The sequence below is a fragment of the Spinacia oleracea genome, chromosome 4 (genome assembly GCF_020520425.1).
Source record: "Spinacia oleracea cultivar Varoflay chromosome 4, BTI_SOV_V1, whole genome shotgun sequence".
In the NCBI taxonomy this organism is placed as follows: Eukaryota; Viridiplantae; Streptophyta; class Magnoliopsida; order Caryophyllales; family Amaranthaceae; genus Spinacia; species Spinacia oleracea.
Window position 1 is genome coordinate 38766657 of NC_079490.1, and position 14783 is coordinate 38781439.

At 37.2% G+C, this 14783-nt stretch overlaps 1 protein-coding gene across 1 annotated transcript; it reads left to right on the forward strand.

The window, feature by feature from the left end:
- The first annotated feature begins 2766 nt into the window (after window positions 1-2766).
- LOC110797432 (probable metal-nicotianamine transporter YSL7) lies at window positions 2767-14488 on the forward strand. Its single transcript, XM_022002548.2, has 6 exons — window positions 2767-3368; window positions 11719-11879; window positions 12389-12486; window positions 12589-12723; window positions 12995-13181; window positions 13269-14488. Exons 1-6 carry the CDS (start codon window positions 2963-2965, stop codon window positions 14349-14351), a joined length of 2070 nt encoding a protein of 689 aa, XP_021858240.1. The 5' UTR covers window positions 2767-2962; the 3' UTR covers window positions 14352-14488.
- The last annotated feature ends 295 nt before the right edge of the window (window positions 14489-14783 follow it).

Consider the following 14783-nt stretch of genomic DNA (forward strand, 5'->3'; position numbering starts at 1 on the left):
AATTGGACGCATAGAAAACGTTAGACGATTAGAATGCAAGATGACTAGTAGTTCTGTTTCTTGAACTATGTGGACATGGCAATGTCATAATCATTTGCATAGATACTTACTTTGGGAAGACTAGTATCAGACAAGACCTATGAAACTTTACTGTAAGAGATGAAAATCTGTCATAAGTAAATTTCATTAAATTATTAGACACTAAATCCTCAATACCTGAGTGATTTGAGATTACTTGTTTGAGAACTGGTTGCTTTGACGTTGACCAACCGTCGCACCGTAAAAGGAGGCTATAAAGGCAACGCTCAGGTAATCACCTATCAAACGAAGTCTAATCTCAAGATCGCAAGATTGGGATTGTCCTCCCATAAATCGGGATGAGATGCTTAAAAGTTGTACAAGGCCACTCGGAGAGCTAGAAACTGTGAAATGCATGGCCGTGCTCGGATGAATCATAGGCTATGATTATCTGTTTATTTGATCAGTTGAACTCTGAAACCGAGGAACACCTCTGGACATAATAAGGATGACAACTCTTACCTTATGTTCAAGAGCAAGCATCGAGCGACAAAGGAATTAGGAAATGCACACTTGTCCCTAAGGACAAGTGGGAGACTGAAGGAAATAATGCCCTTGGTCCAAGTATGCATTCTATGATAAGTCTAATAAATGCGGTTCAGTATTAATTAACAAGTTAATAATTCAGTGAGATCAAGTGAGCTGAATGCCTAGCTAGAGGCCGCTTCAGTTCAAGTGGAATTAATGATATTAATCCACAGCTTACTCTTGACTGAACCCGTAGGGTCACACAAATAGTACGTAAACGGATCAAGTATTTAATGGCATTAAATACTCCATCTATGAATATTCGGAATCGACGGATCTTGGTTTCAGTGGGAGCTGAGATCGTCACAGGCAAGAAATGAATACTCCGGAAACGATGATATTGCCGGAAACGGAAATGTGGATCGTATCGGAAATATAAATATTATCCAAGTCGTAGATGTTGCCGGAAACGGAAACATGGTACGTATCGGAAAATATTATCGGAAATGGAAATATTACCAGAATCGGAAATATTGCCGGAAACGGAAATATTGTCAGAATCGGAAATATTATCGGAATCGGAAAATAATTCCGGAAACGGAAATATTAAATATTTGTTCGAAACGGAAATTAATTCCGGAATCGGAAATGTTAAATATTGTTCGTATCGGAAATGAATTCCGGAATCGGAAATTTAATCGGAAGCGTATCGTACGAATAAGCATCGGACGAGGCCTGCCGGACGAGGGCCCAGCTCGAAGCCAGGCCATCGCCCAGCAAGCCAAACGCGCGCCACAAGCCCAGCCAAGGCAGCGCCCAGGCCTACCGCAAGGCAGGCCCAGCGCGCGCCAAGGCCACGGCTGCGCGGGCCTCGCTGCGTGGGCTGCTGCTCGCACGCACGCGCATGGGCGGCCCATCGTGGCTGCCGTGTGTGTGTGTGTGAGTTTGTGTTCATGCACGATTCCTAAAACGTGTAGAGTTCGGTTAATGATTAAATTCCTAATTCTATTTGATAAATTAATTAATTAGAGTTCTTGTAGAATTCTAAGTTTAATTAATTCGTATCCTAATAGGATTCCAATTCTCTTTCCATACCCCTATAAATATGTGGCCTGGGTTCACAATTTATAACGAGTTTTAAAGTATTCAAAGTGAGTTTTGAGAGAAAAATTCAGCCACATTCCTTGCTCAATAGTGCCGAAAATTCTAGTACCTTAAGGGCGATTCTAGTTGGTCAATCTTAAGGCGGATCCGGACGTGCTGTGGACTATCTACGGAGGGACGACACTTGGAGTCCTAAAGACTTGTTCTTGTTCGGTTCGGGCGCAGCTAGGGAAGGCACGCAACAAAGAGTATGCATCTAAATTATGCTATATGATTATGTGTAAATAATATGTATTCCTGGCTTAATGGTTGTTTCCGCATGATTTATGAAATTGTCATATGTATCATAACCTAACATTGATACTATTTGCTTTTTAATAATTTAGTAAAAATATAGGTCAAGGTTGGTGTGTGAATAGTGGCAAAACTAAAAGTAATTACAATTTTTATGAAACGGGAAAAATATTTTTTAGTACTCCCTCTATCCCATATTTATAGTCCCGTTTGACCAAAAATACGGATTTTAAGAAAAATGGAATATAGTACATGAAAAAGTAGAATATAGTACAAATGATGATTGAGTTGGATGAAAATGTAGAATAAAGTACATACAAAAGAGAATATAGTACATAAGAAAATAATATATAGGACATGGATGAGGTTTTCAATGCATTTTGAATTAATAGTCCCTCCGAATCTAAATGTTTTTCCTATTTTCAATTGGCACACATGCAAATGCACATTTTACATTGTTAATATCTCTAGTTATGTGTTATTAAAAATTATAAATTTTTTATAGTGTTAAAGTACTCGTTGAGACGAATGAAACAAGACCCACATGACTATATTGTTTCTTATATGTTGAACATAATCAATAAGATTCTCTTCCATTGTGAATAGTGTCAAGTTTCTAAATGGGAAAAATATTTAGATTCAGAGGGAGTATAGTACATGAGAAAATGAACACATTAATAACCAAAATTAGAAACAAAACTATAATTTTGAGATGCCTTATTCAAAAAACAGAATTATAATTTTAGGACGGAGAGAGTGTGAAGGTGTGCATTGCACGGTGCTGACTGGTTGATACAGATTTACAGTGGATTACTCCACAGTCCACGCACTGTCAAAACAAACCCCACAAACAAACTGCCAAATGTAAAACCACCTCATTTTCTCACACCATCACCAATTCACCACCAGTGTCCACCACTACCTCAACCTCCCTTTAAATTCTCCCCTCACACATCACCATTTCCCATCCTCTACTCAGATCCAATCCCGCCTCGTCACGAACCACCGGTCAGCCACCATGGACGTGGAGAAAGCGGCAGAAACATCTCCCGACAACTTCCGCCGCCGCAATGTTTACTCCACACCAGACGGCGACAACAACAGTAACGAACCACCAACGCCGTCGGTGGAGAAGTTGTTCTCCGGCAAGGTGGTCCCGCCATGGCAAAGTCAACTTACTCTCAGAGCTTTCGTTGTTAGCTTGATTCTCAGCGTTTTGTTTACCTTCATTGTAATGAAGCTTAATCTAACTACTGGTGTGATTCCGTCGCTGAATGTTTCCGCTGGATTGTTAGGGTTTTTCTTCGTTAAAACTTGGACTAAATTTCTTGAGAAATTTGGGGTTCTTAAGCAACCTTTTACTCGTCAAGAGAATACCGTTATTCAGACTTGCGTCGTCGCCTCCTCCGGAATCGCTTTTTCCGGTAAGTTCATTTTTTTGGTTTTAAGTTCGTGTTGGATAAATTAAAGTCGTTATTGATTATGCGGTGTACTGGTAGACTTGTACCCGTAGTAGATTATGAAGCGTTTATTTTTGTTACAATCATTAATTAAACTTTATATGGAAATTAGATATAGTCAATAGTAAAAAATGATCTTGGTAAGAATTTTAGGATGTTTTTTGACAAAAAAAAAAGAAGAATGACATCGTATTCTATTGCAATGTTAACGTCTTACCTGATCTAAACTTTATAAGAGTGACTATAACTTCATAGTTTAGAACGGACTATGGAGTACATGGAGTGTATTTGATAATCACAAGTCACAGTGTATGAGGGTAGTAAACCAAAGATGACGTTTCTTCATCGATAATTTTACGGATCAAGTATGGTTAATTAGTTTTTAGGGGGATTTTTAAATAGTATGCATATTTCAGTAAGTTATCTGGGGGAATTTGTTACAAAATTTCCTATGACGATACTTGGAAAATTATGATGAAAAATCTGAGTAAACAGTTTAGACTCTTTTAGTCTTTACACGTGAGTAATGAGTAAGGAGCTTAAGTTGATCTTTATTATATTTGATTGGTGATTAAGCTTAAGTAGATCGTTTTAAATAAAATAGTGGTAAGAATCTTTAAGCTAGTTCATTCGTCATCATTCATCATTCAGTATCCAAAACGGTGGAGTGGGGCCTTGGAAGTGGACCAGAGTGAAAAATAAGGTGCTGTATAAATTAAATTTATTTGGTGGTCCAACAATTTAATATTTGTATCAACTATGAACAAATTTTTCACATTGTGGGAGATAGTTGAGTTGGTTAGAGTTTCTATCCCGATTTTGGAGGATCTTGTGATCGATTCTCATCCCCGTTATTGTGGCTCACTTGCACAAAAAAAAATCTTTCAGAAAATTTGTACTCCGTACTTGTAACGAATTCTTTAAAAGACGGAAGGTGTAACGTGGAACCTCTATTAAGTACACTTCTATATTACTTAGTGATAAAAAATTTAATGTAGATGACACTATTATTATTGATCTAACAAAATTTAAAATAATTAACCTTCAGGACACAGGATAATAAGGCCTTGCGATTACTTACTCCGTATTAGATTAGACTTTTTTCCTATGATTTTAGTTCAGTTGAGGTTAATAATTTTTTTGAAAAAGGGTCTGGTTTGTTTTCGAGGAAATGGAAGTGGGTTTGTGGGTCCCAATTTTTGGATTTGTGCATAGCAAAAATGAGATTAATGTAATGGTGGACCTGACCTATGTTAAAGAAACTAAAATTGCACACAATGTTCTCCTTGCATAGATTAGTAGAATAGTAGTATTAGCAAAACAAAGCACGCCTGTGTGATGATCATCAACGACCCTTTGTAATTGTTGGGGGGCACAACCTGTTACCAATTTATGGCATCCAAATGGTTCATAGTTTTTTCTTTGATAACAAAGTGTGAAAAGTTGGCATTTTGAGTTTGCGTGTTCTGTGGATGTTTATTGATTAAGGACTGTACAATTATTGTAATTACAAGCTGGTATTCACATGCTAGTCAATAGTGAACTTCAACGTCTTTAATAGAACCATACTCTTAACTGCTGTGGAATTTGGAATAATATTATTGTGTACTTGGAACCAGTTGCGGAGATTTTCCATTGTGCTCATCTCGGATACACATTGCTCTAGGTGTACGATGCACCCAAGGGTGTATTTTTGTTCATTTTGCCGGTTGGGTATACGGTATACCTTGATGCTAGAGAGCTAGTTGTACCCAGATACAACTAAGGAAATTATTTACAACTAAGGAAATTATTTTATAAAATATATTCGTTTTGTTTGTTCGTTTTATTGATTCGTATCCTCATTTTCCCGTTGTTCCTTTATAGATTAAGGTGAAATAAAACTAACTGAATATTAAGAAGAATTTGGACTTGCCTTAGGTATACTCGTAGTTACATATTTGACAACAACTTTTGTGTCAGACCACCTGACAAAAAAGTTAAGGAAAGACGTCTTGCAAGCAACATTTTGCCGCGCGCGTTATGCTGACGTCAACATTTTTTAATTTAAATAATAATAATATATTTCTTAAAAAAAATTGTTTTTTTTAGTAATAACTAATTGAATAACAAAATAGTTATAGTATAACAGAAATAGTTACATTACGAGTCGAATGTTATGATTTTTAAACAAACTTTGTACTAACTAAAACAAATTTAATCTTAACTAAAACGAAATTATTCATAATTAAAATAAACTTAATCATAACTAAAACAAGATAATTATTAACTAAACCTGAGAAAATCATAACTAAAATTCAGAAAATCTTAAATGAAACTCAGAAATCATAACTTAACCTTAAAAAACTATAACTTCTAAAATCTTAACTAAAACTCAAAAACATGTAACTAAAACATCTGAAATCATAAATAAAACTTCTTAAATCATAACTAAAACTAAGAATGTCTTAACCGAAACTCAGAGACACGTAACCTAAACTGAAAAAATCTTAAATAAACCTTATAAAATTGGAATAATTGACTGGAAAAATTCCAACTTTGAACGTTTCACTTTTATTAATCCCAACTATGGTTTTTTTTTTAATAATCCAAATTTTACCCCTAATGACTTTTAACAATCCCAAAAACCGGTAACCTGTTAAAATGGTAAACACTTGCAAACTTGGACTTGGGCTTTTAGTTTCTCTCTAAAAAATTTGGTACACGTCATTCATTCAATATCCATTCACCCAAAGTTAAACCCTTTTTGTTTTTCATCTGCTGTAAAATAAAATAAAAACAAAAATCAAACACCTTCCATGCTCGTATGTTTAACCTTAGATTGTAATTTGACAATTTTTTGATTGTAAAAGGAGGTTCATTTTGACATTTTTGTTTTTACTTTGTGTTATTTGTTTAATTTGGCAGGTAAATAAACTTAAATCATACTACATCATCTTCATCGTGCTTCATTTGGTAACCACCATTTCTGCTATGGTTGTATCCCTTTCAAATAACTGAAATCAAAGGTCATCAACCTTGTTACTACTAGTAAGTTACTGGTAGTAACCCATTTAAATAAATTGAACTCTGTATCCTTTAAAAAAAAAACCCAAAGGAATACACCCCCTTGAACCCGAAAATGACCCGGTGGATCTAACATATGAGGTTTACTTCGTTCAGCTATTAAATGTCACATTAAAATATGAGGTTTGAAAACATTTAAAATTTTGGGTGGAGAATCAAAGAAAATGACAAAATGAGAAACAAGGGTTATAAGGAGATTTATTAAGGAAAATAAATAAGGGGGAATAAATGCATTTAAAGAAAAAAAAACTAACTCTCTATTGCCGTGTCAGCGCCACGCCATACATTACCTGCTACAGTAAGTAACTTACCTGCTAGGCCCGTTAAAAGTCAATAGGTGTAAAAGTTCGGATTATTAAAAAAAAACTTATAGTTGGGATTATTAAAAGCAAACCACCTAAAGTTGGGATTATTCTGGTCAATTAATCCTATAAAATTTTAACTAAAACTCAAAATCATAACTAAATTAATCTCAACTAAAACAAATTTAATCGTAACTAAACTCAAAAAATCATAACTCGAATTTCTAGAATCATAACTAAAAATAAGAAAATGAAAACTCATAGACAAAAACCAAAAACTAAGAAAATCTTAACTAAACCTCAGAAAATCTTAATTAAAATTCAAAATCATACGGAATACCTAAACCTCATAATAAATTTACTCTTACCAAAAATGAAATAATTCTTAAAAACTATTCTTAATTAAAACGAAATTATTCTTAACTAAAACAAAACTATTCTTAACTAAAAAAATAATTTACTTAAATGGAAAAAAATAACTAAACCACTTTATTTCTTAACTAAATGTAAAAAACGTACAACTAAAACAATAATTGTCTTAAATGGAAAAAATGTAACCAAACCATTTTATTCCATAACTAAATTTAACAAAAGTATAACTAAAATAATAATTTTAACTAAAAAGATAAAATAACTAAAACAAAATTATTCTTAACTAAAACGAATTAATTCTTAACTAAAACGAATTAATCATAACTAAAACGAATAACAACAACAAAGCAACACCATCAACAACACCGACCAACATGCAACAACATCAACTAGGTAACATCAGCAGGAGGCGACGACTCCCACCACCAACAACCAGGATGCAGAATGTAAAACGAAATTATTCTTAACTAAAACGAATTAATTCTTAACTAAAACGAATTAATCATAATAAAAGATATAACAGAAAAAGACCAAAGCAACACCGTGAACAACATCAAACAACACCAACCAACAACATCAACTACGTAACATTAGCAAGAGGCGGTGACAAAGCTGCCACCACCGACCACCCCGCCGCATAGTAGAGAAGGGTAGATGCTGGTGCACCGCTTCGATGGGGACGATGGATCTTATGGTGTTTCTCTCTTCTCCGACGGCCACCATCATAGCCACCTGGCCCACCTTCACCTTTGTATCTGCCGTAATTGTAGCCTCCTTCACGACGACCACCTCCGTTGTAGCCTCCACCGTCGCATCCGCCGTTGCGAGATTGGGCCTCTTTGACGGCAATTTGACGACTGCCGAGATCACCTAAATCACATCAAAAAGCAATCAAATCCACATAAACCCAAAAAACAAAAACCTAATCGAATTCAATCTAACCAACACAAAAAACTAATCGAAACCATCACCTACTTGTGCTAACTCGTCCATATGGCATTTTTTGACAATTTTACCCCACATTCCATAGGAGAGCTATTGGATTAACATTCAGCATATTAAATTTCTTTAATACTCCTTTTGTATATGCTTTTTGCGAGATAAAGATTCCATCATCACTTTGTATAACTTCAATTCCCAAATAGTAGGACATGGGTCCCATATCCATCATCTCAAATTCACGTGCCATTATTTTCTTGAAATCTTCAAACATTTCAGTACTACTTCCCGTGAATATAAGATCATCCACATAGATGCAAACATAAAAAACATCATTGTTTTTCTTCTTCACATAAAGTGCATACTCATGAATGCACCTTGGAAAACCATTATCTTGCAAGTACTTATCTAACCGACTATTCCAGGCTCGTGGTGCTTGCTTTAATCCATACAAAGCATTCTTCAATCTAAGAACCTTACTTTCATGTCCCTTGACGACATAACCCTCTTGTTGTTCAATGTACACCTCTTCCCCCAGAAATCCATTTAGAAAAACAGATTTTACATCAATTTGATGAATCTTCCATTGAAATTGTGCTACTATTGAAATTAACAACCATACCGTTTCTGGGTGGCATAAATTTCTTCATTCATTGCTTCAATACATTCTTTCTGTCTCTTTGCCTCATCAAAGTTCATTGGTTCAATATCAGAGAATAAACAAAATACAGAAGTATTATCTTCTAGTCTTTCCGTCACTTCATAAAGATCGAAAAGACTTCTAAATTTCTTTGGTCCTTCACTCAAACTCAGTGGCGGCACTAGTAAGGGTTCACTCAAACTCACTCAAACTGAACGTCTGAACCCTTACTAGTACCGAAAAAACTGATCTGATAATTTATAGTAATAAGCTGGTAAAACATAGTATATGCGACATAGTATTACAAAAGAACCAGGTGTTCTTGTGGTTGTTTCTCTTTCTCTTCCATTTCACAGCAAAGATCCGGGTTCGATCCATGGTGTCTGATTATTTCCCCTTCCTTTTTTTTGCTTCACACTTCACAGTTTCTTGCTTTGTAAACGGTTCGAAACGATCCTGACCATTTTTTGACCGGAGATGGTGAGTTCCCAGTATGCCCTGCTGTGTCGGGCTTGGGTGAGGCTGCTGCCACCTGTGGTAGGGTAGGGACAAAGTGGGGTGACCCACGGCTGTGGCCCCCTAGCAGCCCAAGGAGGGAAAAACCAAGGTCGAGCAGTCGGTCGCTGCGGGGGCTTTGGTGGTTGTGGTTGCGATTGCCGGCGTCGCTGTTTTGACAACCCCAAGAACCACCGCAGTTGTTGTGGTTTCCGCCGTCACGACCGCGATTCTTCTTCTTTCCCCGGTTGTTGGAATTACCTCGATTGTTAGGAGGAAATTTTAGAATGTTTGGCTTCCCATTAACAGGAAAATTATGAGAAGCAATATTGTGGGAAAGAAGAGCTGTATTCGAACCTTGATCATGGATGGCATCCTCGCCATTGTTGTCCTCCTCAAGATCGAGCATCGACCGCACAACTTCAAAGGTTGGAAGAGGAGTACGGTGTTGCACTGTGGTTGGAAGTGTTTGTATTCTTCGGATAACCCACGCAGGAGACTGATCACCAGACGTTCGTCGGAGACCTTGTGGCCGACTTTGGCAAGGCTGTCAGCAAGAATCACCTTGAGCCTGGTACAGTAAGCCTTGACGTTTGGAAAATCCACCAATTTTGTGTTTGTGAATTTTGCATCAAGGGCAAGAGCCCTAGCCTTGTTGTCCTGGAATAGATGAGCAACGAGATTCCAGGCCTCGAATGCAATGTCTTCTTGATCAATGATGGCATTGAGAAGATCATTGGAAATTGTACTGTAAATCCATTGTCGTATAATGTTATCGAGCCATTCCCATAGAGTTAGTCGTAACAAGGTAGCCGTACTGGAAGGTGCGGCTGGATCACCCCCTTTTCAGGGAGAGCTAATGGTTGTTGGGTATTTTGGTTTGACACTGCTTGACACCCAAAAAGAGGCGAGCGACGTCTGAGTTAAACTTAAACTTGGAGTTGGAAGTGTTCTTTCGTTTCTCGGCGGTGAAGTAAGACCAAGCTCATGGGCTTATTATCCTAGGTCGGAACAATAGGATCCCCTTTTTTGCCTCCATGTCGCCACACAGGGGGACACGGGGACGTAAAAAGGAAAGAGAGGGATGGGGTTTCCTCTGTTGCAATCGACGAGGTGGTGGAGGAAGCAGGTGGTAAGATGTGATCAATTACCAGATTGGCTCGGCTATGGAGCTTGAAGAGGGTAGCCCAGTTATTGTATTGGCTTCCTTCATAGTCAAGAGCAATGGGAATGCATGATTTGATGTTTGTGACTGTTGTTGCAGGATGCAACTTAGATGTGTCAGCCATGGGAGATTAGGAGAAAGAAGGAATAAAGAAGAAGATAGGAGGTGGGTGGCTACTAGGATTTCAGGGACCTAGTTTGATACCATATAAGATAATAGTATAGGAAGATATCAAGAAATCTCTCTCTATTAATGGACATCTCCGTCCTAAATCCTAAGCAATCTTGTCAAGCTGCCTCCAACCAGGAGCCTTGTTACTAGATAATTAAATAGATTTAAAGGGAACATAAACAAATGTTTGCTGTTGCGGCATAAAGATGTGAAAATATAGTACTCCCTTCGTCTCGAAATACTCGCCCCGGTTTGACCGACACAGAGTTTAAGCCAATTTGGTGGGGGATTGATTTTTTTAATGTTTTTTAAGGAAGTAGGAATATAGGTGGGTCCGTGGTGAAGTGAGAGAAATAATATAATATTAGTAAAAATATGTCATTATAGAAACGGGACGAGTATTAAGGGACAAATTTGTAAGGAAAGCGGGGTGACTATTAAGGGGCGGAGGGAGTAGAAGGAATTCAGATTTTAGCTGAGAGGGATAAAACTATATAAGATGCTACAAGCCACTAACAGATGCCTAAATTTTTGTTGTTCTTTACTCTGCTATTTTGTTTTTGAAATGTCAACATAACTTTATGTTGTCATAACTTTGAGTTATTTGCCAAAAAAAAAAAACTTTGAGTTATCTGTCAAAGTCATGAACTGGATGGTGGCACGCTTCTTTGTGTTTTCCAATTGACATTAGCTTGGAATCGATGCCTGTACTGCTTTGCTCCCTTTCACTTGGGCTAGAGGGCTGGTTTCCCTTTTCATATGTTCGTGATTTATGTCATTGGCAATTTGAGATGCCTACAACATGGGTACATTGTGTAATGTTTTTTGTGATATTGCCAAAGAAAATATTCTTTTGTGCATAGCTCTACACTTGAGAATGGAAACACTTGTGTAACTCAGATGCCATTAGTTCAATTTACAATAGTGTATTCATAAATCATAGCTATGGTTCAGCCATTCAGCATTGTTATATTTCAGTTCTTTGATTTTGTAATAGAGGACAGAAAATGGCAGCATGCTTTGAAGTATTGATGCAGCATGTCTTTTGGACTATATTATATGTCTATGTAACTATGCCTTTTCATTTTTATTTTTGTTGAGGTATGCATATCTTTTCTGTTTCAAAATTTTATTGTACCCCACTGAAGCTTACTTGTGCAACAGGGGGTTTTGGTAGTTACATCCTTGCAATGAGCTCGAAAATTGCCCACAGAGGAGACAAAGGCTTTCAACATGACATCAAGGATCCACGTCTGGGATGGATGATTGGGTTTCTCTTTGTAGTTAGCTTTCTTGGTTTGTTCTCAGTAGTCCCTCTCCGGAAGGTTGGTATTTTCGGCTCGCCTTAACGACTTGATGTATTCCATATTTCCATACTTGACCAACTGTTTTCATGCAATTGCATTAAACAATCAGCTTTTATACCAAATTGAATATTTCAAGATCAGCTGGCATGTTGTGCTGAAAATGTTTTTGCTTCACATGCACTCTCAATCGCAGTATGTTACTGTTTTTGAGTTTTCCTTTTGTCTCTTAAGTTTATCCAAATGGAGATCGTACTATAGTGTGTGTCAACGTTAAGGAGGTTCTCTTCCTTGTTGCTCTGAACTTCTGAAGAATAGCAATAGAGGATTTGTAATAAGCGGAAGTTCTCTGTAAGTGTCTAGATGCAGTTTAAGTGAAACACTTTATGCAAAGAGTAGGTCTACTATTGCCAATTATATCTGATTTAATTTTATACTTAAATCGACATAATTTAATAAAATGACAGTTATCTTTTATAATTACCAGGGGTGGGAATTGATTAGAATTGCTCACTTTCTTTTGTCTGCAGATTATGATTATCGACTTCAAACTTATATATCCTAGTGGGACTGCTACTGCCCACCTTATCAACAGCTTCCACACTCCAAAGGGGGCCAAATTAGCCAAGTAAGGGTTTAGAACATGGTCTGATGTATTGCAATTGCCTCCTGGGCAACATGCGTCAACACATTCGATTTTCTTTTTTTATGAACTTTTCTTTAAATACAGGAAGCAGGTGAAGACATTAGGAAAGTTTTTCACATTCAGCTTCTTGTGGGGTTTCTTCCAGTGGTTCTTCACAGGAGGACAAACTTGTGGATTTACAAACTTTCCAACCTTTGGTCTGAAAGCCTTTGCCAGCAGGTATGAATATGGACATCATTCTGTCTCTGCTGATCCCTTGGGTTAATTAGTGTTAATGGAAAATTGTAGTTTCATTTGTCACCCAAATATATCGTGTACTTTGAATAATAAAAATAATTATTCCGATAAACCGTGTTTGAATTAAGTTTAATGGATGAATACTAATTCACAAGTTGAAACAGTTGTTATATTTTCAATTGAGAGTCAAACTTGTTCGAGTGATTCAGTTCTAACATCTGCTTGCGTTTTTTGTGTGTGGACATAATTACAGGTTTTACTTTGATTTCTCCGCAACTTATGTAGGTGTTGGTATGATATGCCCGTATCTTATCAATATATCTTTGCTATTCGGTGCAATATTATCATGGGGTATCATGTGGCCCCTTATAGAGACTAAGAAAGGTCAATGGTATGAAGTACAGCTTACACAAACCATGCACGGTTTGCAAGGTTATCAGGTACCTTCTTGTTTAATACTCAGTATTTGTGTTGTGCTCCACAAGAATGACGTGCATAGAAATTTGATACTCTTGACTTTCTTGTAGATATTTATAGCCATAGCCATCATCCTTGGTGATGGACTCTACAACTTTGTTAAAGTATTTGGGAGAACGATTTTCGGTTTGTACAAGCAATTTCAGAGGAAGGATTCAGGTGCTATTCTTCCCTCTGATGGACAGCCAAATTCTGAAGACTCTGCATCACAATCATTTGATGATCAACGGAGAACTCACTATTTTCTCAAGGACCAAATCCCAAATTGGGTTGCAGTAGTTGGCTATGTTACCATTGCCACAGTATCTATCATCACACTGCCTCATATCTTCCATAGTCTCAAGTGGTATCATGTCCTAGTCATGTATATTATTGCACCAATGTTGGCGTTCTGTAATGCCTATGGGTGCGGGCTTACTGACTGGTCCTTGGCCTCAACATACGGAAAATTGGCTATTTTTGTAATTGGCGCTTGGGCTGGTGCTTCTCATGGTGGGATTATCGCTGGACTAGCAGCCTGTGGGGTGTTGATGAACATTGTTGCCACAGCATCTGATCTTTCCCAAGACTTCAAAACGGGTTACATGACACTAGCTTCTCCTCGGTCCATGTTTGTGAGCCAGATAATAGGAACGGCAATGGGTTGTATTATCTCTCCTTGTGTCTTCTGGCTTTTCTACAAAGCCTTCCCTGATCTAGGTGAGAATACATCACAATATATGGCACCCTATGGTGCCATATACAGGAGCATGGCCACTCTTGGAGTAGAGGGATTTGGTTCATTGCCAAAAAATTGTCTCACATTATGTGTGATATTTTTTGCTGGAGCTATGGCCGTCAACGGGATCAGAGACTTTTTGGGGAATAAATGGGCAAGATTCATACCAATTCCAATGGCCATGGCCATACCTTTCTACATTGGAGGTTACTTTACCATTGACATGTGTGTTGGTAGCTTAATACTCTTTTTGTGGCAGTGCACTAATAAAGCCAATGCTGATGCATTTGGACCTGCAGTTGCTTCTGGGTTGATCTGTGGAGATGGAATATGGACTTTGCCAAGTTCTATACTTGCTTTGGCCGGTATAAGACCACCCCTCTGTCTTCAGGTTGTTCCTAGGTTAAAAAGTTAGAAGTTGACCATTTTTTACCGATTGTAGATTCTTGTTTACTGTTTCAAATCTGAACATTATACTTGTTGAACTCTATGTGTAGCTCAGTGTGTGAACAAAAACAGCCATATATATACAGAGAAATCTCTTTCAATATACATTTTGCTAAATCTGTTAAGTGTCCAAAATTTATCTTCCAACATCCGTATTGGAATCTTCTAAACCAATTCCTTGCTCTCGAAAAAGCTCCACCACAGCGTTTACTATCTCAGCATTAATCACTTTTAATTCATAGTTTGGCATCTGCGCTTTCATTTTCTGAATTGCTCCTCTTCTTTGAACGGATGCATCGAGCAGTATGTATCACATATGAGTATATGACTATTACTTGTATTATATAAACCCTATCATTAAGAATTTCAAGCCGGTGTACTGAAGGCTTGAATCAATGTA